Raw genomic sequence first — 24,432 nt, forward strand, 5'->3', positions numbered from 1 at the left:
TCTATTTAGAAGATGATGATAGGCTTTCTTTGATATGTCTTGTAAATTTTAGCCTTTTCAGATATTATACCACTAGTTAGCCCTTTGAGCCTGTAGCCTTTTATTTGGAAACCGTATTTTTGCCTTGATCCTCTTGTTGAATCCCTAGTTTTTGCACCCTGCTTCCTTGAGCACTGTTGCTTAGATTGTAATATTAATTGATAAAACTGAATAAAGGGATGATTAAGTAAAAAAAATGGTGACCAACAATCGCTGCAAAGTGATGAAAAGGCCTTCTTGAAAAGAATGTGACATGAAAAAAAAAACAAGAAAATTAAAAAAAAAAAAAAAAGAATAAACGTTCTTGATATGAGGGAAATATATGTGAAATAATTGATGAAGAGAGGCATGAAAAATAAAGTGAAGAGTAAAAAATAATGGGTAATGAGGTCTAAGAGTGCAAAGTGCTAAGGGAAATATAAGTCACTACTATATAATTCTCCTACCCGTCCCTTAGCCAGCATTACAACCCGTTAAAGTCCTATTTGATTCTATTCAAGCATACTTAATTAGTAAAGATGTACATAATGGGCAAGCCTATGGTTCTTTGTGCATACATGTGAATTCGTTTGTGAGTACGAGAGTTGTTCGTTGATGCTAAGTCCCTACATTATATTCGTTCTTTGATTTGAGTATATGGACTATTTATTCTTGTGAGGGTACTTGTTTCATGATAGATAGATGATGTAGGTGAGCGAGCTTAAATTTGGTGAGTTAGAGTCCCTCTCTAAGGTTATGAGGTTAGAAGTTTGTTGTTTGTTTGTGACTTGTATATCTTGCACGATGATCAAGAAGTGTATATCTAATGGTTTGAGTTGCTATAGGGCCTAATTGTTAGTATCAATCGAAGTGGTGGAGTTTCTAGGCTTGATTTATTGAGAATGGGTTTAATGCTTACTCGAGGACGAGCAAGAGTTTAGGTGTGGGGTTGTGATATTAGGCAAAAAATGCATATATTTAATTATTGATGCCTCACATTCTAGTACTTTTAATCGTCGTTTGAGTGTTAATTATATTACTTTGTACTTAATATTATATTTAACTGTATAAAAATAAAGCAGTGTAAAGATGAAGAGAGTTGGAGCAAAATTGAATAAAACACGGAATAAAAAGAAAGAAAATTAAAAGAATAAATAATGGGGGACACCCTTTGGGTTTTGTCCCCCCAAGTGGAAGACAAGAGAAAAGAAGAGATGCAAAGCAAAGAAAAATTTGAAGGAATTGGCGTGAAACATTCTGTCTACATCGTCAAGTGGAAACTTTTCCTAGTTCGTTCGGGGCAAGGTTATTTCGGCCCAAAATTCCCCACCCTCCCCCAACTCGTATAAAAGGAAGTCTACACCTAATTTGGAGGGGATCTAACATACTTTGAAGGAGAATTCGCGTGGGGAAACACACACTATGCTTGGAGGAGGCTTCTAATTAGTTTTTCTTCTCTACTCTTCCTTTAATCTCATAGTTTATTAGTTCTAGAGTTGTTGGGTGCTACATGAACGTTGTAGTTTGAATCTTGAATTGTTCTTATTATTTTATCATATTAGTTTATTTATTCAATCTTGCGCTTAATTATTTGATTGATTGATCACCAATTGAATACTATCTACAAATCTAGGATTGAACTCGGGAGAGGGAATTCTAGATTGCATATAATATTGAGTAGAGTAAGATCTTAACTCTGAGAGGGGGCGGATTTGCGGTTAGGATAGGAATATACCTAATCGTCTTGCTTGGTTACTATACAGGAATTATTAAAGTGTTCTTGTTAATTCTAATTCCATAGGAATATAGGCGTTAGATTAGCTTGAATAGGCGTTAGATTAGTTTTAATTTCATAGTTTACTATTCTAGATTAATTTTAGTTAAATATTCATACTTTAGAAAATTGCTTGAGTAGATTAATTGTCTTAGTTTAATTTAGTTGATAGTTAATCACAAGTCCATGTGGGTACGATATCTGGACTTACAATCCTATATTACTTGTCGATCACGTATACTTGCGTGTGCGTTTGGGAGCAACACTTACCAGCCATATTGATGTCTCTGTTACATTTCCTTGATAATAATTTCATTGCTTGAATACTTTATTTGGATGATTGCGGTGAGAATGAGTAACCTTTCACGCAATTTAACACGAGTAGTTTATTTGGATATTCATTTTTATAAAAAGAAGAAACATCTCAACTTATAAGCTCAAAATCGAAAATCTAAAATATTCAAACCGATTAATTCGAAACCGAACTTAAAAAATCCGATAAAATCTGAGCTTATTTAAATTGAATTTGGATTGTCATTTATTCAGTCCGAAAACATAAAATCCAAACCGAAATTTTCATATTCAATCTGAACTGCCTGAACGTCCACCCCTACCTGAGATTAGTGATGAACAAATAGCACTCTCATTGATATATTTTTATTTATTTATTCAGTTAATCACAAAATCATGGCATAATAAGAGCTCGTTTGGCCAAACTGCCAAAAATTGCTTATTTTGAAAAGTATTTTTTTTCAAAAGTACTTTTGAAAAAAAATAGTTTGTGTTCGGCAAATTCATTTAAGAAATACTTTTTGCAACATTTGGTAAAAAATTGTGTCTAACCAATCTTTCCAAAAAATGCTTTTGAGTGTAAAATTACCACAAAAGGATAGTACCAAGGTCTTATAATTAATTTAAAGACAAAAATGAACTTAAATATTTATCGTAAAAGATTTTTATTATTTTTATTTTATTTTATAAAAATATAAAACATAAAGTAAAACAAAGAACAAAGAAAAGGAAAAGTTTCCGTTTCAATTTTGTATTTGTTTTCCTTGCTTCTTATACATTAGAAGGATGAGGAAACTACGGTAATGTTAAAAATATTGAGCTCTAACATTGAATTTTTTTACCTGATTCCTTTCTGATCTTGGAATATGTCAACAAACATATACACGTGCATGATATTTTCCATGATAAAATGGTGACACAATTATTTATTTATAGACTGATTGTTGATATCATTTTATATCCTTATTAAATCTAACACTTGTGTCTGGTGAAAGTGATATTTTTGTTTTGTTTTCTATCTCAATTTAGTGATTTAAGCTGACCTTTTAATTCTGAAATGTAAATAAGCATAGTCAAAGGTTTAATTTCGTTAGTAAAATATTTTTAGTGCCAAATGTGTGTATCACACATGTGAACCACCCTAACCGAGAATTAGAATTTTTATGATTATGACATATGCACCACCGAAGTACAAATATTTACAGCTAAAACAATAAATTGAATTTTTTAGGACTACGAGCTATGAATCACTTAAAATAGAGGATTTAAAATTATTTTAAATGTTTCTTAGGGCCTATTGAAAGACAATGTGTTTGAATGACTGTTCTTCTAGTACAAAAAGGTCAAAATTATAATTGTATTTCGGGTTAGGTATTTTCTAAAAGCAAAAAGGTATTATTGGAAGCTCTTTCTTTTTCAAAAAGCTCATTAAACCTGCACATCTCCATAATTCTAGAGTCACAAGCATGAAACTAACAATATAAACAATATACAAAAGTAAAATAAGTACTCCATTAAAGAAAAATAAGAAAAGAAATTTTGAACATAGTGGGGGTGGGGAAGTTCTTTTTGTCACTAATCATTTGCCGTTGGTAATGAAGTCGATGATCGTTGTTAATGGCATATTGGCAAAGCACCATGTTAAGCCATTAAAATCGAAAGAAATTGACAGATTGTAGTTAGGATTTTGTGAAACGTAAAGAGGAAGAGAAACGGGAGAAAAGAACTTGCATTCTGTACTCAAAAATCTGATCCAAAACTCATCTGGAATGTTCTCTGCCTCTCTTATTTATTTTGGGCCTCATTTACAACTCAATGAATAAAACTAAGACTAACTAACTAAGACTAAGGCTCTATAACAGTTTATAAATAAATTGGGCCAGGCCCAAATGCACTTCACGTAACTCCAGCACTCTCCCTCAAGTTGGAGGGTGGGCACACACCCAACTTGCCAGTTAAAGCACGATGTTGCAGATCTGCCAAAGACTTGGTAAAAATGTCAGCCAACTGTGAACAAGTACGAATATGAGATAAAGAAATAAGCCCGTCAGCCAACTTGGTACGAATAAAATGGCAATCGACCTCGATGTGTTTGGTACCATTATGAAACACCGGGTTCTTTGCAATGTGAATCGCAGCTTGGCTGTCACAAAGAACTGGGACTGGGCCAGCAACTGAAACACCTAAGTCAGCCAAAAGCCTGACTAACCAAGTCAATTCAGCCACCACTTTGCTCATCACGCGGTATTCTGCCTCAGCTGAGGACAAAGAAATAATATGTTATTTTTTAGACTTCCAACTGATGAGACTATCACCCATTTGGATGCAAAAACCGGTAACAGATCGTCTAGACTTATGACAAGTAGCCCAGTCACTGTCACAGCTAGAAATTAAGGAGAAATCCGGAGAATTATCCAGAAAACTCCAAAATCAGAAGTGCCCTTTAAGTATCGCAAGACATGCAAGGCAGCACCCATATGTGGAACTCTAGGTGTCTTCAAGAATTGACTTAAATGTTGGACAGCAAAAGAAAGATATGTCCTGGTATGAGTCAAAAAGTTTAACTTTCTAATTAAACTTCTATAGGTGTCAGGTCGAGGAAGTAGATCCCCAATATCAGAATGCAACTTATGATGAAGTTCTAGAGGACTACCAACTGGAGACACTTCACTACAGTTATACTCATTAAGCAAATCAGAAACAAACTTCCTTTGATGCAAAAGAACACCTGATGTGTGATAACATACTTCGATACCTAGAAAATAATACAGCAACCCCAAATCTTTGATCTTAAACTAGGCATGGAGAAAAATTTTGAGGGCAGAAATTTCAGACAAGTCATCCCCAGTCAAAATAATATCATCTACGTAAACAATAAAAAAAACTGTGGAAAATTCAAATTTCTTAACAAATAAAGAATAGTCATTTAGTGAGTGGTTGTATCCTCTAGAACAAAGAGCTTGCGACAAATTGGCATACCACTGTCTAGAGGCTTGTCGTAGCCCATAAAGGGACTTTTGTAACATGCAAACCAAGGGAGTAGTCCCAAAAGATGAACTAACAGAAAGACCGGGACACCTCCTCATCTAAATCCCCATGCAAAAAGGCATTATTAACATCTAACTGAAATAGGGGCCATTATTTTTTAACAGCAACATCAACCAAACATCTAATAGTACACATCTTAACTACATGAGAAAATATCACGGTAAAGTCAACACACTCTAACTGGGTATCACCTCTAACCACTAATATTGCTTTATATCTTTTAACACTCCCATCAACCTTATATTTGATTTTGTATACCCATTTATACCATATTGGCCTCTTTCCCGGGGGCAATTCAATAATTGTCCAAGTCTGATTTGCCTCTAGAGCCTCAAACTCTTTACTCATGGCCTCTTGCCAAGCTGGTATGGCAGCAACTTGAGTGTATGAATGAGGCTCTACTGCAGCAGGTTGTGAGGCTGAAAGAGAGGCAGTGGTGGAGCAGGAAACAAAATGAGGAAGCTGAACAATGTAGTCCTTCAAATGAGAAGGAAGTTGATGGGTTCTAGAGCTCCTTTTAAGCTCAGGAACAGATGAATCCATGTCATCAGTGAAGGAAGAGTCATCAGAAGATGTAGTAGGAGCATCCATATTATCAGGAGGGGAAGAGATATCAGAAGATGTAGTAGGAGCAGGCAAAGGACTAGTAGAAGTGTGTGAAGTAACAGGAGAAGGTAAAGAAATATCTGATGGTGAAACAAGATGAGGCACAACATGAGCATCATAGAATACAGAAGAGATAGGGACAGAAGAAGAAATAGCATAAGGAAATATAGATTCATGAAATACAACATCTTTGGAGAATAGAACAGACTTAGTTTGTAAATTGTATAATTTGTAACCCTTTTTAGCAAATGGATACCCAATGAAAATACAAGAAAAGGCTCTAGGTTGAAACTTATCCCTTTGACACTTAGGGACTGTGGCATAGCAAAGGCAACCAAAAAATTTCAAGTGGGAATAACAAGGAGCAACTCCATACAATAATTCAAAAGGAGTTTTGTGAGATAAGACTGAAGAGGAAAATCTATTTATAAGGTAAGTTGATGTTAAAACACAATCTCCCCAAAATTTGACAGGGAGTTTGGATTGAAACAGCAAAGCTCTTGAAGTTTCAAGTAAGTGTTTATGTTTTCTCTCAACCACACCATTTTGTTGTGGTGTGTGTGGACAAGTAGTTTGGTGGATGATGCCATTATCAGAAAAGAATTGAATGGTTGAGTTAGAAGGCCCAAGCTCTAGATCATTGTCACTTCTAATCTTCTGGACAGAGAGTTTAAATTGAGTCTTTACCATGACAATAAATGCTTTAAGTAGAGTGAAAGCATAACTTTTAGAATGCATTAAATGTGTCCAGGTTGCCCTGCTGTAATCATCGACTATTGTTAAAAAATACTTTGCTCCAGAATATGTTTGAGTATGGTAAGGTCCCCAAATGTCAACATGGATAAGTTAGAAATGTGATGTGGAAAAAGAAGAGCTATCTTAGAAAGGTAATCTGGGTTGTCTAGCTAAAGGACAAACAGGGACATATAAAAGATTGTTTAGATGGCAAATCATGAGAAATAGAAGAAATATGTTTCATCTGCGCAAAAGGGACATGTGTTATTTTAATGGTAAAATAATCTGACTCGTACAAAGGAACTGCATAAACAAAAAAAATTGAAAGTTTATTTAGACATACTTGTAAGCACGTAATTTTTGATCCGGCACGTTTTTGAGCTATTTTAGTGTTTAAAATATTTATTTAACTTAACTTTAATTTTTATAGAGTTTCAATCAATTTTTACTTCAAATTACAATTTAAAAAAACTCAAAAATATTTTTATTTTTAGTTTAAGGTCAGTTAGTATATTTATGTTTATAGTATTTTAATTTTACCATGACTTTAGCCTATTTTCTCTATTTTTACTTTATTATAACATTTAAAAATATAAAAATATAGTTTTACTTTTAATATTTAATTTTATTTTAGTAGTTTATTAGGAGTGATTTTTATAAATACATTACATTATTTTAGTCTTCTTAGCCCAAAATTAAAACCCAACAAGACATGGACCCAACCCAATTTCCTAAATCCAAGCCCAATCCCTTAACCCTAAGCCCCTTCTCCCTACCTAAAGATAAATACACACCTCACCCAAAATAAAAACAAGAAAAAAAAAGCGGCCGCTCTTCTCCTCTCTAAAATTTACTCTTTGCCTATTAGTTATCTCCTAAAGAAAAAGCTTTAACTTCAACACCTCTACTGTTTCTATTTGGTATTTACCATAGCAGAAATTTGGTTATCCTTTATTATCTTAGTGGAGTCTGCTTTTGTCCGAGGGGAAAGAGTAGAGTCGAGGTCGAAGTTCGATAGCGCATCTAAGACCCGCCTCAGCTCGCTGCCCTACAAAAGCTCTTTGAGTTTCGGTTTTCTCTGGGTCGAGTAGAGTTCGAGTTCGTCCGCGAGATTCGAGTGTTTTCCGGCGTGGTCTTTGGTTAACGGGTCTGGTATTATCGACTCGATCTTCTTTATAAACTAGCTGAGAAGTGTTTTTTTTTTTATATTTTGAAAGTTATAAAAAGGTCCGTTTTCGGCATTTCCTTAGTTCTGCTTGTTTTCTTTTGCTTATTATAGTTTGGTGTTTATTTTTGATTAGCTTATGCCTATTTTGTGTCAGCATTGTTTTAGTTGTTGCTTTGTTTGGTCTTGTTCATTTTCATAATATTTTGTTGGTTTATTCCTTTGAGTTGTGAGGGTTAAAATCGTTGGTGAAATCTATTAAGCAGTTTGGTGAATGTTTAAGTCGTTCTTGCGTGATAACATACATTTATCTTGTTAATTTGACTAGTTTGTTCATTTTTTTCTTAATATTAATTGTCTTATTCTCTGAATTATGATAATAGATTTGATATAATGAAATTTGAATTTAGTATGTTGGGTCATTAATCTGTTGGGGCTATAGAGTATTGGTACATGTTGGCCTATTTATTCCGTTAACTAATTTACTTCATTCTTCCACAAATAATTTCATAATTCTTGACCTTACAATAATCTCAAATTAGCTTTATGAAATTAATTAATGAACATCGTAGTTTTCTTTAAGCGCGATTAATAATGAATCATCGTGGTGATGGGTACGGTTCCCGTGGCATGGTCACGATACGTAAATTCCAATTCGGGTGTGCATTTCATGTGACCCGACCATAACTTCAAACAACAATAAAATAAGCATGTCGTAAATCGCGGGTGCGTTTCACGTGACGCGATTCGCAATATGTACAAAAACAAACGAGTGCACGACATCGCGACTTGTTCAAATAAATTCCATAAATATTAAAAGCGGTCAAAAAGATAAAATGTGCAATAGGCTTCAAACATGTAATAAATCAGATAATTAGGCCAATTAATAATAGTTGAGCGACCGTGCTAAAACCACGGAATCCGGGAGTGCCTCACACCTTCTCTCGGGTTAACAGAATTCCTTACCCGGTCTTCTGTGTTCGCAGACCATAAATAGAGTCAAATTTCCTCGATTTGGGATTTAAAATAAACCGGTGACTTGGGACACCATAAATTATTCCAAGTGGCGACTCTGATCAAATAAATAATCCCATTTCGAATATTGTCACTTTAATTGGAAAAACTCCCCTATCCCATCCCTTCGGGAAAAAGGAGGTGTGACAACATGTATATTTGCATTCAATGAAGGTTTAGCACCTTGTACCACATTATTAAAAGCACAAACAAAGTTTTTAAAAACAACAGAATTAGAAAGTACAGAAACAGGAAGATGAAATTTGTATAATCCTTGGTCCATTCTACCAAGTTCCAGAAGCTTCTTCATAGAATGGGCCTGTAGAAGTATACATGAAAAAGAAGTGAATAGAACATAATAATTGAATTGTCCAATTAACTTACTGACTGAAATCAAATTGTAATGAAAAGTAGGAATGTACAGCACATGGTGTAGAGTGAAAGATGGTAGCAAAGTAAGGGAACCTGTACAGGTAACCTTAACCTTGTAACCATTAGGTAAGGAGACTAAGTAAAGTACAAGAAGAGGTGTTATGTTAAAAAGTAGGTTTTTATTAGAGGTCATATGATCAGTTACTCCAGAATTCACTATCCATACCCTTCCAGCTACACTAGTTAACATGCGCACAGTAGAACTATCATTTAGACACAAAGGCAAAGAAGAAGTATTACCAGCAAAGTTGGCAGAACCTATGAGGACAGGCTGAGAATTGGATTCACCTAGTGTAGAATGTTGAAGCAAATTAAGCAGCTGAGAGTACTTATCTTTGGTGAGACCAGGAACTAAAGACTCATTGCTAGATGAGGGAACACAGTGCAGCAAAATCAGAGGTCCCAGAAGGCTGGCCTTCAACAATTGCAGCAGTACCAAACCTTTTACCCTTTGTGAACTTGAAGTTTGGAGGACAGTCATGGAATTTATAACATTTTTCAATAGTATGACCAGGCTTCTTGCAGTATTTGCAGGACAAAGAGGCCTTATTCTGATCAAAATTGGTTTTCTGAATGTTCTGATCAAAGTTTACCCTCTGTGCATAATGTTTTTGAGATGGAAATTGAGGAAGAATTTTGTTGAAATTTGCATTAAAAGAGGCTGATTCTGAGTTGAACTGAGTGATAGGGACAACTTGTCTCTGTTTTTCATCTTGTAATAGGATATTATACACATTATCAAGGGATGGTAGTGGTTGCATCATCAAAATATTACTTCTAACCCCTACATATACCTCATTTAGACCCATAAGGAATTGATGTACTTTATCTTCTTCTTTTTCCTTTTGAAGACCCTCTTTAGCAAGACAATTGCAGGAGTTTGCATGACTGCTACGCATAGCCCCCAATTCATCCCATAGTTTCTTAAGTTTATTGAAATACGAAGCTATGTCAAGAGAACCCTGATAAGTAGAAGAAAGCTCTCTCTTTATTTCAAAAACTTTGGTTCCATTAACAACCCCATATCTATTGTTTAATTATTTCCATATACTTTCAGTTGTCTCAGAATACTGCACACTCTCAGCTATGTCTGGGGATGATGAGTTGATTAACCATGATATTACCATATTATTACACCTGTCCTACTGCCGATATTGAGGGGAATTCACAACAGGCTTAGCATAAGACCCATCTATGAAGCCTATTTTGTTTCTAGTAGACAAAGACACCATCATACTACGCTTCCATCCCCCAAATTCAGTGCCCGAAAATGGGACAGCAACAAGAGACACACCAGGAACATCAAACGGGAGAAGAAACAGTGGACTAGAGGGCTCAGGAATATATGTAGTAGCGGAAGTCACCCCAGAATCAGAATTAACCATGATAGCAGGCCAGATTATCCAAAAACAATGCATAGATAATATGCCGACGAAATGACTACACCACAGTAAATGCAAGATATTAAGCAAGGAGCGAATATACCGGACTTCTTCGCGACCTGAAAAAGCTAAGGCCTTGATAGGAAAAATGCACAGCAGACGAAATTACAAGCGGAATCCCAATCGATGTGCTCGAAACCCTAGATGTGAAAAAAAAAAAAAACCAAAAATTGCTGGAGCGCCAGAGATTCCAACTCAATAATGCAACTCCGACAGTAAAGGAGAAGAGAATCACTGTGAAAATCAAAAAAATCCAACGAATATCAGAAAAATCGAAAAACTTCAACGAAGACGAAATCCTTGATAATAGCATACGAGGGTAACATCGCTAGGTAGAGGATATCGGGAACTAACGAATTCATGGCTTTGATACCATGTTAAGCCATTAAAATCGAAAGAAAATGACAGATTGTAGTTAGGGTTTTGTGAAATGTAAAGAGGAAGAGAAACGGGAGAAAAGAACTTGCATTTTGTACTAAAGAATCTGACCCAAAACTCATATGGAATGTTGTCTGCCTCTCTTATATATTTTGGGGCTCATTTACAACTCAATGAATAAAACTAAGACTAACTAACTAAGACTAAGGCTCTACAACAGTTTATAAATAAACTGGGCCAGGCCCAAATGCACTTCACGTAATTCCAACACTACATATGACTGAAATATTGGGACTTTGGACATTAATATAATATTGAAATTTTCATTTGTGGGCCTTTTAACAATGGATTTATGGTCTATGAATTCAAGTGGTAAATGTCAAAAGGTCTGATCCGTGAGAGATCCTTCTCGCACTTAGTATAAACACAAAATAATGTTAAATATATTTTGATTAAATATACATTAATTGATTCTAATTACATTTTGATTAAAAGCTTTTGCTATTGAATTTATTGATGTTGTTCAAACTCCAAAGTTTATTACCTAAATTGATGAATCGATATAAATTCTCTTAGAAAGACTATATCTAATTCTTAATCTATTAGAGGTGTGTTTGGTAAGAAGAAAAATATTTTTTCATGGAAAATAAGTGATTCTATCACATGTTTTCATGGAAAATAAGTGATTGTAATTCTATCACTTATTTTCTCTTGTTTGATTGGTGAATGAAAAATAATTTTGAAAAATATTTTTTATTGTTTGGTTAAAGATTAGAAAATATTTTTTTAAAAAAAATATTTTTTTATGTTACTCTCCCCACTCCCTTTTATGACACTATTTCTCCATCAGTTTAATTATTCTTCTAAAAATTTATACAAACCCTAAAAAACTAATTGTGTGCTTTACTTTTTACGAAAAACCAGTGTTTTAAAAAGCGTGGGCGTAAGGCGGGGCGTTTTACATATGCCTCAGCGGGGCGTAAGCCCCATAGATATTTAATTTTTAATATTTTATAAAATAATATAATGACAATTAATATTTATAAACAGGTAAAATTGCATAAAAATTGAAGAAAACTATATATATATATATATATGTGTGTGTGTGTGTGTGTGTGTGTGTGTGTGTGTGTGTGTGTGTGTGTGTGTGTGTATTTTTCATCCCCACAAAAACTAATCAAAACAATCTATTATACGTTACTTACAAGTAAAAGTAATTTGAGTCTAAAAGAATAAAATTTTCTATATGGAGTAACAATAAGGATGATTAACCTGCAATTTGAACTTTGAATTTGCTGCTATGAAGAAAAAGTAGTTATCTTTGTATTTGTAAAAAAAATTAAATATTCGTTGCTTTTGAAAAATATTAGCAGACTAGCGAACAAGATAAAAATTTGGAAAAACCATGAATTAGGGCTTAAATCAATAAAAAAAGGTTTTTACTTTTAAATTTAATACTTTTTAGTTCCTTTTTAAACCTTTTGAATAATTGCCAAACTCACTTTTGAGAATTTGAGTATTATATGAAGGACTAATTCAACAAATTTTGTTTTAATTTGAAAAAATCTCTGGGACTTACTCCTTACTAAAAAAATGCGCCCTGAATGCTCGGGTGTATGCCCCGAACGCCCGGGCGTACGCCCCACAATCCCAAATTGCGGGGCGTACGCCTCTTGAGACTTTCGCCCCACACCATTGCTCCGGGGCGTTTTTGGTACGCCTCGCCTCAGATACGCTTTTTAAAATAAGGCGAAAAACAACTTTGAAATTTATACTCCATAATTATTTAAAAAAATACTCTTTTTTAAAAAAAATATATTTTTTAAATCATGAAAAGAAAATACTTATTTTGTTGAAATGAAAAAAAATATTTTTTAACATCATGAAAAAAGAATTATTATTTTTGTTGAAATTAAAGAAAATACTTTTTTCTACACGACGAAAAGATAATAACTTATTTTGTTGAAATGAAAGAAAATATTTTTTTCAAGTCATGAAAAAAAATACTTCCTCCGTTTCAATTTATATGAACCCATTTGATTGGACACGGAATTTAAGAAAAGAGAGAAGACTTTTGAACTTGTGATGTAAAATGAGGCATTAAATTTTTTCCAAATAAGGAAAGAGGTTATTCTTTTTGGCACGAACTAAAAAGAAAATAAGTTAATATAAATTGAAACAGAGTGAGTACTTTTTTTATTAAAATGAAAGAAAATATATTTTCTACACGAAAAGAAAATAACTTATTTTGTTTAAATAAAAAAATTTATTTATAACATGAAAAAAAATACTATTAATAATATTTTTATTTTGGGTAGGAATGGAGGGTGAAGGTGGGAGTGGAGATGGGATAGGGTAAGAATGATCTTATTTACATTTTAGTCCGTACCGAAAAAATAACCACTTTACCTATTTGGAAACAATTTACCTTTGTATAATGACTCATTTTACACTACAAAATCAAAAATCTTTTTTCTTTAATTCTGTAATGGGTTCACATAAATTGAAACATAATGTTATATTTTATAGTTACTTTAGCTGGAAATAAATCTTTAGTTACCTCTCCAATTTAAGAGGTCTCTTAATACCCACCCGCAATTTCTATAGCTACTTCACTTGCTTACTAGCTTAATTTAAGTCAATCATTTCAATAAGAAAATCAAATATAGTTATCCTTATTCCGGAGACATTTTTATATTGCCTGTTGGTTTAGCAAAAATTTCAGAATAAATAAGAATATGTTGAAAAATATAGTAGTGCATATGGCTGTCCAACGGGACGGGACGTCCCGTCCCATCCCACTTAATTTTAAACGGGATGACCACATGTTAAACGGGACACGGTATGGGACGGGATGGCCATTTCGTCCCGTTTATCCCGTCCCATTTCGTCCTGTTTTGTCCCGTCCCGTCTCGTCCCGTCCCGTCCCGCCCATCCCGTCTGTCCCGTCCCGCCCGTCCCGTCCGTTCCGTCCCACCTGTCCCGTCCCGTCCCGCGTCCCTTTTTTTTTTATAATTATAGCCGTTGGGCAACGGCTATAATCGCAAAAATAGCCGTTCCCAACGGCCAAAAACGGTCATATCTGGCCCCCACTCCCACCAAAATACCCCCTACCCCCAAACTTTTAATATAATCCCTAAGTTTATTAAATTATACTTTGGCTCTATTTTCTACTATAAATACTCCAATCCTTCTTCATTTCTTCCCACAAAAACAAATTATTCTCTCTCAAATCTCTTTCATTCTATCTATATTATTCTCTCAATTTTATCGCAATCAAGTGATAAGTTTCAAGTATTTTGACAAATATTTGGAGTAACTTTCAAGCTTCAAATTAATTTATCAAGTATTTGGAGCAATAGTTTGGGCAATTTCTTCAAGTTTTAATATTTAATCACGGTGCACTCGTTCCATCTCCTAATTTTAATATATATTTTTTGCGCATTATTTTAGTGCTTAATTTTTGTGTTTACTTTACGTGTTCTATTTTCGTATTTCATTTGTGTTTTTAATTTTTGTGTTAACTTTTTAAATTTAATTTCGTATTTAAATTATGGCACCTAAAAATATATTTGGCGTATTTAAAAAAACTAGTAAAAAAAGTAGTAAAGGTGAAAGTAGTAGTAATCCTAATTCTAGCCTTTCTCCTATAATTAGAAAACATATAGATGAAATGACTCATGTTGATGAAACTTCATTTTCCCAACCCCCCGCATGTTATAATATTAATTTCGGAGAACAACTAGATCATGAAACTTTACAAAGACAATTTGGCAAGGATATTTTTATTGAGGACGAAGAAAATGAGGATGTAGAAAATGAGGAAGAAGAATTAGATGAAAAACCCACTAGTCCCGCAACACAAGCTCCAACTCAGAGTCAATCTCGATCTGGAGCTTTACCCCTGTACCTCCTGTAAGGGGTAAGCCTAAGGGTGAACGTCCCAAAACATCACTTGTATGGAAATTTTTTAAACATGATAAAGTCAATCAACGTGCTACATGTGAAATATGTAAGCAACGATTTGTGCACACCAAAAGTTGTGGGACGGGGGGTTTATCTAGGCATTTAGGTAGGGACCACAAAGCTTTATGGATACAAGCTAAAATAGAAGTCGGGCAAATACCAAATCCTAGCATTGGTACTAGCACTCCTAGTATATCTGACGGGGGTTTTAATTTTTTACAACAACAGCTTGACCCTGCTTCTGGTACGATTTTACGCCCATATAACAAAGATAGAGATCGTGAGAACTTAGCAAAAATGGTAGTTGTATGTGGCTTACCTTTTACTTTTTCTTCTCACCCTGCTTTTGTTCATTATATACAAGAAACTTATAATCCTTCTTTTCAAGGTTTTCCTAAGACTACAGTTAGAAATGATATTTTTAAATTTCAAACCGAATATCTTCAGTATATTCGTTGTGTATTTTTTCACTTAGATTGTAAAGTGTCTATCACATCTGATATAGGTCGTAGTCCTAATGGTTGTGATTATTTAACTGTTATATGTCATTGGGTTGATCATCACTTGAACATGCAAAAACGTATTATTGGTTATAAATTTGTTGATTCAAAACACACTGGAGCATATATTGCAACTACTGTTCTACAAATACTTGATTTTTATGGACTCATTGATAAAGTTTTAACTATCACCTTAGATAATGTTTCTGCTAACACAACTGCAGCAACTAGCTTAAGAACTAGATTTTGTCCAATTAATCCGGCAATTTTTCATGTTAGATGTGCATGCCATATTTTTAACTTGGTTGTAAAAGATGGTATTAATTTATTTTCTGATGCTTGTAGTAAAGTACAACATGCTTGCGACTATATTTTTCGGGCTAATAAAGCGAGTAGAATTCGTGAATTTGCTCAACAATGTGCTAGTGCTAACCTTCCATATAGAAAAGTTCCAAAAGATGTTTGTACTAGATGGAATTCTACTTATGAAATGCTTAAAGTTGCTTATGATTATCGGGTGCCTATACAAAAGGTATTTAATATGCATAATGGTATCCCCGCTGATCAAATTATTGATTCTGATTGGGATCAGATCAAAGAGCTTACTAAATTTTTAGAAAAATTTTATTATGCTACAAAATAATTTTCTGGTATATATTATCCTACTATTACACAAATATTATGGTATATTTGTGGAATTTCTGTTGTATTTGGTAAGTATAAAACTAATCCAACTTATGCACCGGCCATTAATGAAATGATTACAAAATTTAAAAAGTATTTTTTTCCTATTCCCCAAGTTTATTTAATTTCTACTATACTTAACCCATCTTTAAAATTAAGAGGTGCAAAGGGACTTGTTCGTAAAATTTATGAAAATTTAGCAATTCAAAAAAATGAACAACCATCTCTCGAAGAATGCCAAGCAAACATATATTCTTATGTTAGATCAATGTTTGATAAATATAAATTTATGAAAACAACAGGTGGTGAAATTGCTCCTTCTACTTCTAAGTCTAGAGTAGAAGTTCTATGGAAAGATATGGATGATATAACAGGTTTTGATTCTTCTATTGATGATGAACTTGATTCTTATCTTAAATAAGGATTGGAAAGTATTAAAGACGAAGAAGGCAACGAACAACTTTTGGCATGGTAGAGGGAGCGTGGCAAGGCTTTTCCAACACTTTCCATAATGAACCGAGATATCCTTGTTATTCAAGCATCATCAGTAGCATCGGAGAGTGCTTTTAGCGCGGCAAGATTTCAAATCGGAGATCATAGACATTCATTAGCGGAGGACAGCCTAGAGATTTCCGTATTATTCAGAGATTGGATTAATTCAAAAAGAAAAATCTTGGTTTTGAAAAATTAACCACTAAGGAAGAAGAAGAATACAATGAGATACTTAGCACTGGAAGCGATGACGGCATGGAACTCATGGAACATCAATCAACATTGCCAATTTCAGAACAATGTCCGAAAAAAATTATAGATAAGTTACAACAAAGTTATATAGGAGCTTACAAATATTAGTATGATAATTTTTTTATTGGCTACTAAGAGGCTTAGTTCAAAGTTCAAACAGAACCCTTCCTAGAAGGTGGCTGCGTAGATTAGGTGCTCTTCAAAAGAATTATATTTGTATGTGAGATTTGAAAGTTCTATTAATAAAATAAAAGGCTCTAAGCGTTGAATTTATTTTATGAATTCTCTTACACTCTTACTTAGTTACTTAATGGATTGAAATTATATTAAATAAATTATAACTCTATTATATATTTATAATTGCTAGAATATTTTATTACAAGTCTTTTATTTTAATATTTTATAATTCTTTACTTAATTTCCTAATTTTTGTTTAATTTTTAAATTTATTGAATAAATCAAAAAATTAGATGTTGCAAACTTTAAAAACTTAGTCATTGACAAAAGAATATCCGTTGTCAAACTCAATGCTTAAATAATTTATTTTAAAATGGCACTTAAGGCCCGCAAACCCGTCCCGTCCCGTTCTGTTTGTTAGCGAGACGGGATGAGCCTACCGTCCGTCCCGTTTGTTAGCGGGACGGGATGGGCCTACGATTTCGTCCCGTCCTCCCGTCCCGCCACCGTCCTGGCTAAATATCATCTCGTCTCGTTGGACAGCCATAGTAGTGCAAAAGTTCCTAAAAATAAAAGCTTATCCAAAAATAAAAGCTTATCCAAAAATAAATTAACAGATGATACTCTTGTTCTTCAAAATAAATTTCAAAAACTAAGAAGAAAAAAACAATACCAAATACCAGAGAAGCCGAAGAATGACCCATATAGTGAGAAATCCACAAAAATAAGAAAGATAGGAAAACCAAATTAAAGTTAAAATACAGAACACCAAACAAAGATGAATTATAAAAGGAGAAAAATATTAAAAATAAATTTTGAACCTTCAGATTGTAGAATCATCATAAGGTCGAGAGGAGAAGCCATTGAAGGTCGGAATAGCATATATATATATATATATATATATATATATATATATAGAGAGAGAGAGAGAGAGAGAGAGAGAGAGAAACTTGAAAGAGTGTGTGACAACACATGTTTTTATATGTAATAAACTGACTAATTTAAGACCTTATCAGTCAATTGTATGTAATCCCATCATATTTTTAATTTTGGATCAGTGTTTTCGTTTCCACATATTTCCCTTTCTGCCATTTTTGCCGCTTCAAGCTCCTCTCCGACTCCTAATGCTATTCACTTTCAGATGGCTTTCCCCCCCTCTTACCTGAATTGGGAGTCGCTGCCCTTCTTATATACTATGACTACTAGGGCTCCCCTTTGTTTGTTCTGAAATGTCGCATTTATCCCTGTTGGCCATTTTCTTTTCTTTTCCTATTTTAACCTTTGTTTTCTTTTGGTATGACATACGAAATTTTTCACTTTTTAATAAAATTAGCGTTTGGTTATAAATTATTCAATTTTCACTTTAAGATTTATTTTAGAATTTTTTAAAAATTTAAAAAATTCCAAAAAATTATTTTTTAAAATTCTTTACATCACTCACAAAACTTCAAAAACAAACCAAAATTATATTCATATCCAAACACAACTCTAATTTTTAAATGTCATTTTTATTTGAAAAACTTTTTCACTTTGTTTTGGAATTTTACCATTCTTATGTCCAAACGCCCACTAACTCTTTCTTACTGTTCCGTCTGTTTCAATTTATGTAAACTTATTTTCTTTTTAATCCGTGTTAAAAGAATGATTCATTTCTATATTTAAAAATAATGTATCTTTATGCAATGATTTATAGCCACACAAAATATATGTGCTTTATTTTACATCACAAGTTTAAAAGTTCTCTTTTTTTAAAACTTTATACCCAATCAAATAGGTTCACGTAAATTAAAATGGAGCGTAGCGTAGTAAAATGTTGATTTATTATAAAATCTCAAAATAAGAAGAATGCACAAGTGCAAAGAAACAATTTTGGGTTAATGCTACACGAGCCGAAGGGCAACTTTTATGTTTTCAATCCAATTCTTAGACTACTGACGTTGAACTTTAACACATGGATTACTCACGACTCTATCTGAATAACGCATTAATATTCATCTAAGAAACCAAATATGAGGCATGGCTACAGCAGCAAAGATTTGCTCATACTCTACATTGTTAAACAGATGCTCAAACATATAGAGCATATATCCATACTCAGCTCATCTGTGAGTCTTCGTTTTTCTTTTTCTATTTTAAAAGCCACTTAAGAAGAGCTTTTATAACCAAAACCAAAAATCGTTATGACAAACCATATATCCACATCAATGAAGAACGACATTAAAACTTGGAAATCCTTTGATTTGTGTCGAACCTTCATCAGAAATAAAGCACACACTTTGAATATCTGGCATACAACTGAGATCGAGCAGCATCTCAACCAAATGGAAAAAAGGTCCGGGTATCCAATTCCCAAACATATCGCTAAATGATGGAAGCAAAGTGAGTTTGACTAGAGATAATTAGTGCACTTGCGAGTGAGCAGTATCTGATTCCTCAGTTTCATTAAAGGTAATTGGTGTTGTCCCACTGAATTGCTTCCTGCAAATCAGAAAAATACATCAGAAATATATATTTGATAACCTTTAGCCGAGAGTCTATCGAAAACATCATTTCTACCTCACACAGGATAGGGGTAAGGTCCGTGTACACGCTACCTGGGATTACAATAGGTATGTTGTTGTTCAACTCTAAAATGTCAGGGTACCAGCTCATTGATTCAGAAAATTACGGTACTCTGATCAAAATTTCAATCACAACCTGCTACTTCCTTTAATTCTACCTATTTACTTGGTCAGTCGACATCTGTCTGCCTAGATAGTTTATTCAAAGCCGATGAAATAAGCAGCAAATTAACTGTGATACAATAAAGATAAATGAAAGAGCAGTTACAGAGAAATATCAATCAAACCAACAAAAGAACTTATACAAAGAGACATAAAAGAAAGATTGAATACCTTTGTGAAATGGAAGTTTCTTGTGATAATGCCTTCTCCAGTCTCTCTTCAAATGGTGTTGCATGCCAACTTACTTTCTGATCCTGCCAAGTCCCAAAGTCATCAGCGTTACCTCATTGATTAATGTAGCTAAGAGTTGGGATGTAGACGGAAAATAAGGATAAAAGAGAAAGTAAAAGAGAAGGCTAAAAAACTAAGCAGGACAAACCTCCTTATACTTGTTTGTTGAATTAGGAATCCCGTTTCCATCCCACCATTTTTTAGGAGATATATGAGAATTTTCATCATCTTTCCAGTGAGCAGCAACCAACCCAAGAATAGGCCTATCTCCAGGAGTTCTGCCATAATGAACATTGTCACCATAAACTGAACCATTATGCTGCTTACCCTCATCTTGATTGATTGAAGATGGTTTCAGCCACGAAGACAAGCTTGCTTCTACCTTTGAATCTTTATCAGCTGAAGCTTCTTTTAACCCAGACATTCCTTGTTCTGACGAAAAGCTTGCTTCATTTGGCCATTCACCAGATTCTGTCATGTTACTAGACAATAATATGGAACTAGAATCTAGAATGGAGTAGGAATCTTCATCTGACAATTCCTTTAACTGTGATGCGCTATAAACAGGGTTTAACACTGGATAAACAAACTGAGACCTGATCCTTGCAGTTTTTCCATTTGCAATGTTGTCTAAATATGCCGGAAAAACAGTTCCAGGTGTTTGCATTTCATCACTTAGTTTTAGGGGGGTTGGATAGGGAGAATTTTTCAATGCATAGGAATTGCCAGGCTGCTTTGCGTTTTGACTGTCAAGTGTCGATGAAGAACTTTTGCATGATACTGCAGATAGATCGGACTCACAGTCAAAACGAACAGATTTGTTCATGTACAGGGCACTGGGAGCAAATGTTGGTGTAACTTCCGAAGCTATGTCTTTATGAGTCTGATTAGCATTAACCTTAATGGATGCCGGAGTGTTAGAAGACCCACTACCATGAATAGAGCTTTTCGACAAACTTTGACTATTGTGTCCATCCATCATGCAGCTACAGAAACATAAGACAACATGAGATGTAAAACAGCTAGACAGACCTTCATTAAAAAATAGCTAGTCAAGACCTGCTAAATAAGCATACATCCCAGTGAAATAGCAAGGGAACATTTAAATTGGATTGTTACCCTAAGAACTTCTTTAACAAGATCAACCATAACTGTAGGGATTGACCAGCGTTTTTTGAGGTCAAAGTTCTACCTGCTAGGTGAACGTGCCAAGGAACCAGAATGTTTTTCCAGTCCATTGCTTTTACTAGGTGTAATCGGGTCCTCAGGTGGCAAATTCAGGTTGAGCTCTTGAACAGCCATATCAGAGAGCCAAGACTTGAATTTTAAAGGTTCAACATCTCCAGTTGGAGTTGATAGATCTTTGCGTTTCACCAAGCCTTTCCGAATTTCAGCAGGAGTCTCAGGTAAGGTTCCACAAGCTTTAAGAAACTTGGCCTGCATAATATAATAACTCACACGAATTATTCAATGCAGAAATAATCTAAAAGTAGGAGGTGGAAACCCCAAACCTAAATTAGCCTGGATTGGATGGTTACTATCTGATGAAAGTTGCAGAAAGTTTCAATGTCCAAAACTAAAAGGAAAGGAAGGTCTACTGTTAATCGCGACAATTAGTAAATCAAAGAAGTACAAGAATGCTACATTACTCAGGCACCAAATGATTAATCACATCATCATATATAATGTTGGATCTTATTCTCTGTCAGCAGAAAATTCACAAACCTTCAATGCATTTCACTAAAACTTTTATAGGAATTCGCAAAGTTGAAGTTATACAAATCCAAACAGCAAAATAAGGTGACAAACACATGCAAAGGTCATAATGATCAACAAATTTGATAGAACCATTACCAAATTGCACCACAATCAATAGAAACAGCTAATAACAGCTAGCAGGATGATGAAATATGATGAAAATGGAGACTAGGTAGTTGTGTCAAAACTAATGTTGCTTTCTCTATTGGTTTAATTCGACACTAGGTGGAATTAGGCCATCAACTCTCCATTGTTGTTTGATTACCTATGTCAGTTACATTAAGCTTTTTCTTCTGCAAATGGGGCAGGTGCTATCCTACAGAATTAAAAAATATCTTCGTCTTATAGGCAGATCTCAACAAACTACTGTATGGAAATTTTGATGTTCTACTTAATGTGTGCAAATTACAACAACAAACTTGTGTGCAAATTAAGTTTTAGTAAAATATATCTCCAAGAAACTACACATAACAATGACCCCGAAATCTATTCAAACTTCCTAAAAGTAGAGATGTTACTGATTTCACATTCTGACTTGTTTACACATCCGTTTGTGCAAGTTCAACAAGAGGGAAATGTCAGGTACTAAGTAAATGAAAATCTCTACCATTTGAAGAATACAAATTATAGGCAGATGAGGGAACTCCTAAGTAATTCATCTTTTGTATAGTAGGTATAATTGACAAGAGTGGGTTGCTCTAGTGGTGAGCACCCTCCACTTAAAACAAAGAGGTTGTGAGTTCGAGTCACCCCAAGAGCAAGGTGGGGAGTTGTTGTTGTATAGTAGGTATAATTGAAAAGGTTGACTTTGTTAGCTCCTTTCAAGTATGAAAGGATGCCTTCTTGTACTGTATAAACTTTGTACATTTCAGCACTTAGTGCTTTATAAATGAAATAAATATTTCTTAATTTTCTCAAAGAAAAACAGAACATCTAAGGTCACTAACATGGAAATTAAGATACTATATGAAATAGTGAAATTAGAGAGGAATATATACATATGTGTGCTTAAGTTTTCTTTTAATTGATTTCAAGTACCTTTCCTCTTCATGTAAGAGGCGAACAGAAAGGGAAGCTTTCTCCTCCAAAGTTTCATTTATTCTTCTGCTTATATCAATTCCCTCATACATATCCAATTGTTGCAACATAAATTTAATAAATCACAAAGTCATATTTAATATTTTAAACATGGAACTTCAGGAAAATGAACCTGATCCCTGAGCTCTTTCGCATCCAACTCAGACTTAGGTGTTCCTGTGTCTTGCTTATCCATTTCAGTTTGGTGCAAATCATCATCCTCGCCTTTTTCTGATATCATCAGTGCAAAAATCCATGAGCTCAAAAATATTAACACTTTAATGAATTGACTGAAGCAAAGGAAAACTGATTTCTAAAACATAAAAAATAAAAATACACAATAAGCTACCTTCAGAAATAAAAAGTGAAGATAATGGACTCCTGTTGCGAGATACTACAGGTTCCTGATCAAGTAACAAAAATCAAATAAACAAAAATTATCAGCAATTTAGAATTTCTTCTATATTTAGCAGACCAACCAAAATACAGTAGCTATAGAAAGTATCATCAGAAATATATCATTATGTAAAGTAACTCTAGACCGCAAATTTCATCCTTATAGTTACTCAGTAATCAAACGACAGAGAGAGACACAAAATGTGACAGTAAATAGCTTTTTAGTTCTCTTTATTTCCCCTATAATCTCATCAGCAATCAAACAGAACTTCATAAATGTCATTGCAGATCAGCTGAATATACCAGGACTCAAAAGTGAATCGAAAGTTTATTACTATCATAATTTATGCTTAGCTTATTTGGTCATTTGTTTGTCTTTTTCATAAAAATTTCACCAGAAACTACTACAACAACAACAACAACCCAGTATAATCACACTACTGGGGTCTGAAAAGTATAGTGTGTACGCAGACCTTACCCCTACCCTGGGGTAGAAAAGCTGTTTTCAATTCAATAGACCCTCGGCTCCCTCCCTCCAAGAACTCCCCACCTTGCTCTTGGGGTGACTCGAACTCACAACCTCTTAGTTGGAAGCGGAGGATGCTCACCACTAGAGCAACCCACAAAAAATACATTAACAAATAAATGTAAATAAATAAGAAGTTCAAGACGACCTTAGTAGATATAGACTGGGAGACGAGATGAGATTTAGGATCGGAGCAAGGAGCAGGAGAAAGAGAACCATCCTTGATACGAAAACAACCGAATAGACATCCCATGGCGGCGACAACCAGTGCCCTAAACACTCCAACGATATCGCGATTTTTCGGATAATTAAGTTCTTCGGCGGAAGGTAACCTTGACCATAACATATTTCTCAGGCTATTTCATCCTCCGATTACCACTCAATTGATTGATTGATTGATTGAAAATGCCATGAAAGTGAAAACCCTAGCTAAGCTTTCTATTTCAAATTGCGTGCGGTGGAATTCAGAGACTGATGAGATTTAAAGAGAAGGCAAAATTATTATTGGTAGGGTGAGCCGGTGAGGAGTCACTGTATATGCTCTTTTGGATTTTGAATTTCGAACCGGGAGGGAAAATAAAAGGCTTTACGCTTTTTATTATTTTTCTTTTTTCCTTTGAATATTTCCTCACGCGCGAGTCGCGAGTATGCATTAGATGAAATTGTTAAGGGACTAATTCGATTAGGACAATCATTAATTTTTCTTTACCAATTAGGACACTCATTAATTAATTGGGTAAAATATGT

At 34.2% G+C, this 24,432-nt stretch overlaps 1 protein-coding gene and 1 long non-coding RNA gene across 3 annotated transcripts; both read right to left on the minus strand.

Annotated features, from left to right (window-relative positions):
- Positions 1-8,710: 8,710 nt before the first annotated feature.
- Positions 8,711-11,030, minus strand: LOC142168741 (uncharacterized). The gene is made up of 2 exons (XR_012698685.1): positions 9,324-11,030; positions 8,711-8,970 (listed from the first exon to the last, which is right to left on the minus strand). It is a non-coding gene; the product is annotated as an uncharacterized LOC142168741 (long non-coding RNA).
- A 7,747-nt stretch (positions 11,031-18,777) lies between these two features.
- On the minus strand, positions 18,778-24,206 carry LOC107781238 (protein JASON). Of its 2 annotated transcripts, XR_012702918.1 has the most exons (8): positions 23,834-24,206; positions 23,113-23,167; positions 22,897-22,994; positions 21,121-21,365; positions 20,077-20,914; positions 19,869-19,951; positions 19,569-19,767; positions 18,778-19,452 (listed from the first exon to the last, which is right to left on the minus strand). XR_012702918.1 is itself a non-coding variant. In XM_016601910.2 (7 exons), the coding sequence occupies exons 1-7, from the start codon at positions 24,029-24,031 to the stop codon at positions 19,374-19,376; spliced, it is 1,596 nt and encodes a 531-aa protein (XP_016457396.2). In that variant the 5' UTR covers positions 24,032-24,203; the 3' UTR covers positions 18,778-19,373. The 2 variants fall into 2 exon arrangements, 1 of the variants encoding a protein (XP_016457396.2); XM_016601910.2 differs by lacking the exon at positions 19,569-19,767 and having other exon boundaries at positions 23,834-24,203.
- Positions 24,207-24,432: the final 226 nt, after the last annotated feature.

The sequence above is a fragment of the Nicotiana tabacum genome, chromosome 2 (genome assembly GCF_000715075.1).
Source record: "Nicotiana tabacum cultivar K326 chromosome 2, ASM71507v2, whole genome shotgun sequence".
NCBI classification, from domain to species: domain Eukaryota; kingdom Viridiplantae; phylum Streptophyta; class Magnoliopsida; order Solanales; family Solanaceae; genus Nicotiana; species Nicotiana tabacum.

Bases quoted from the DNA above. Each gene is read 5' to 3' on its own strand.
- LOC107781238 (XM_016601910.2), bottom strand. From the start codon at position 24,031: ATGTTATGGTCAAGGTTACCTTCCGCCGAAGAACTTAATTATCCGAAA. The intron at 22,995-23,112 runs GTAGCTTATTGT...TGATGATATCAG, and splicing joins TTCACTTTTTATTTCTGAAG to AAAAAGGCGAGGATGATGAT. The intron at 20,915-21,120 runs GTAGAACTTTGA...ATGTTTCTGTAG, and splicing joins TTGGCACGTTCACCTAGCAG to CTGCATGATGGATGGACACA.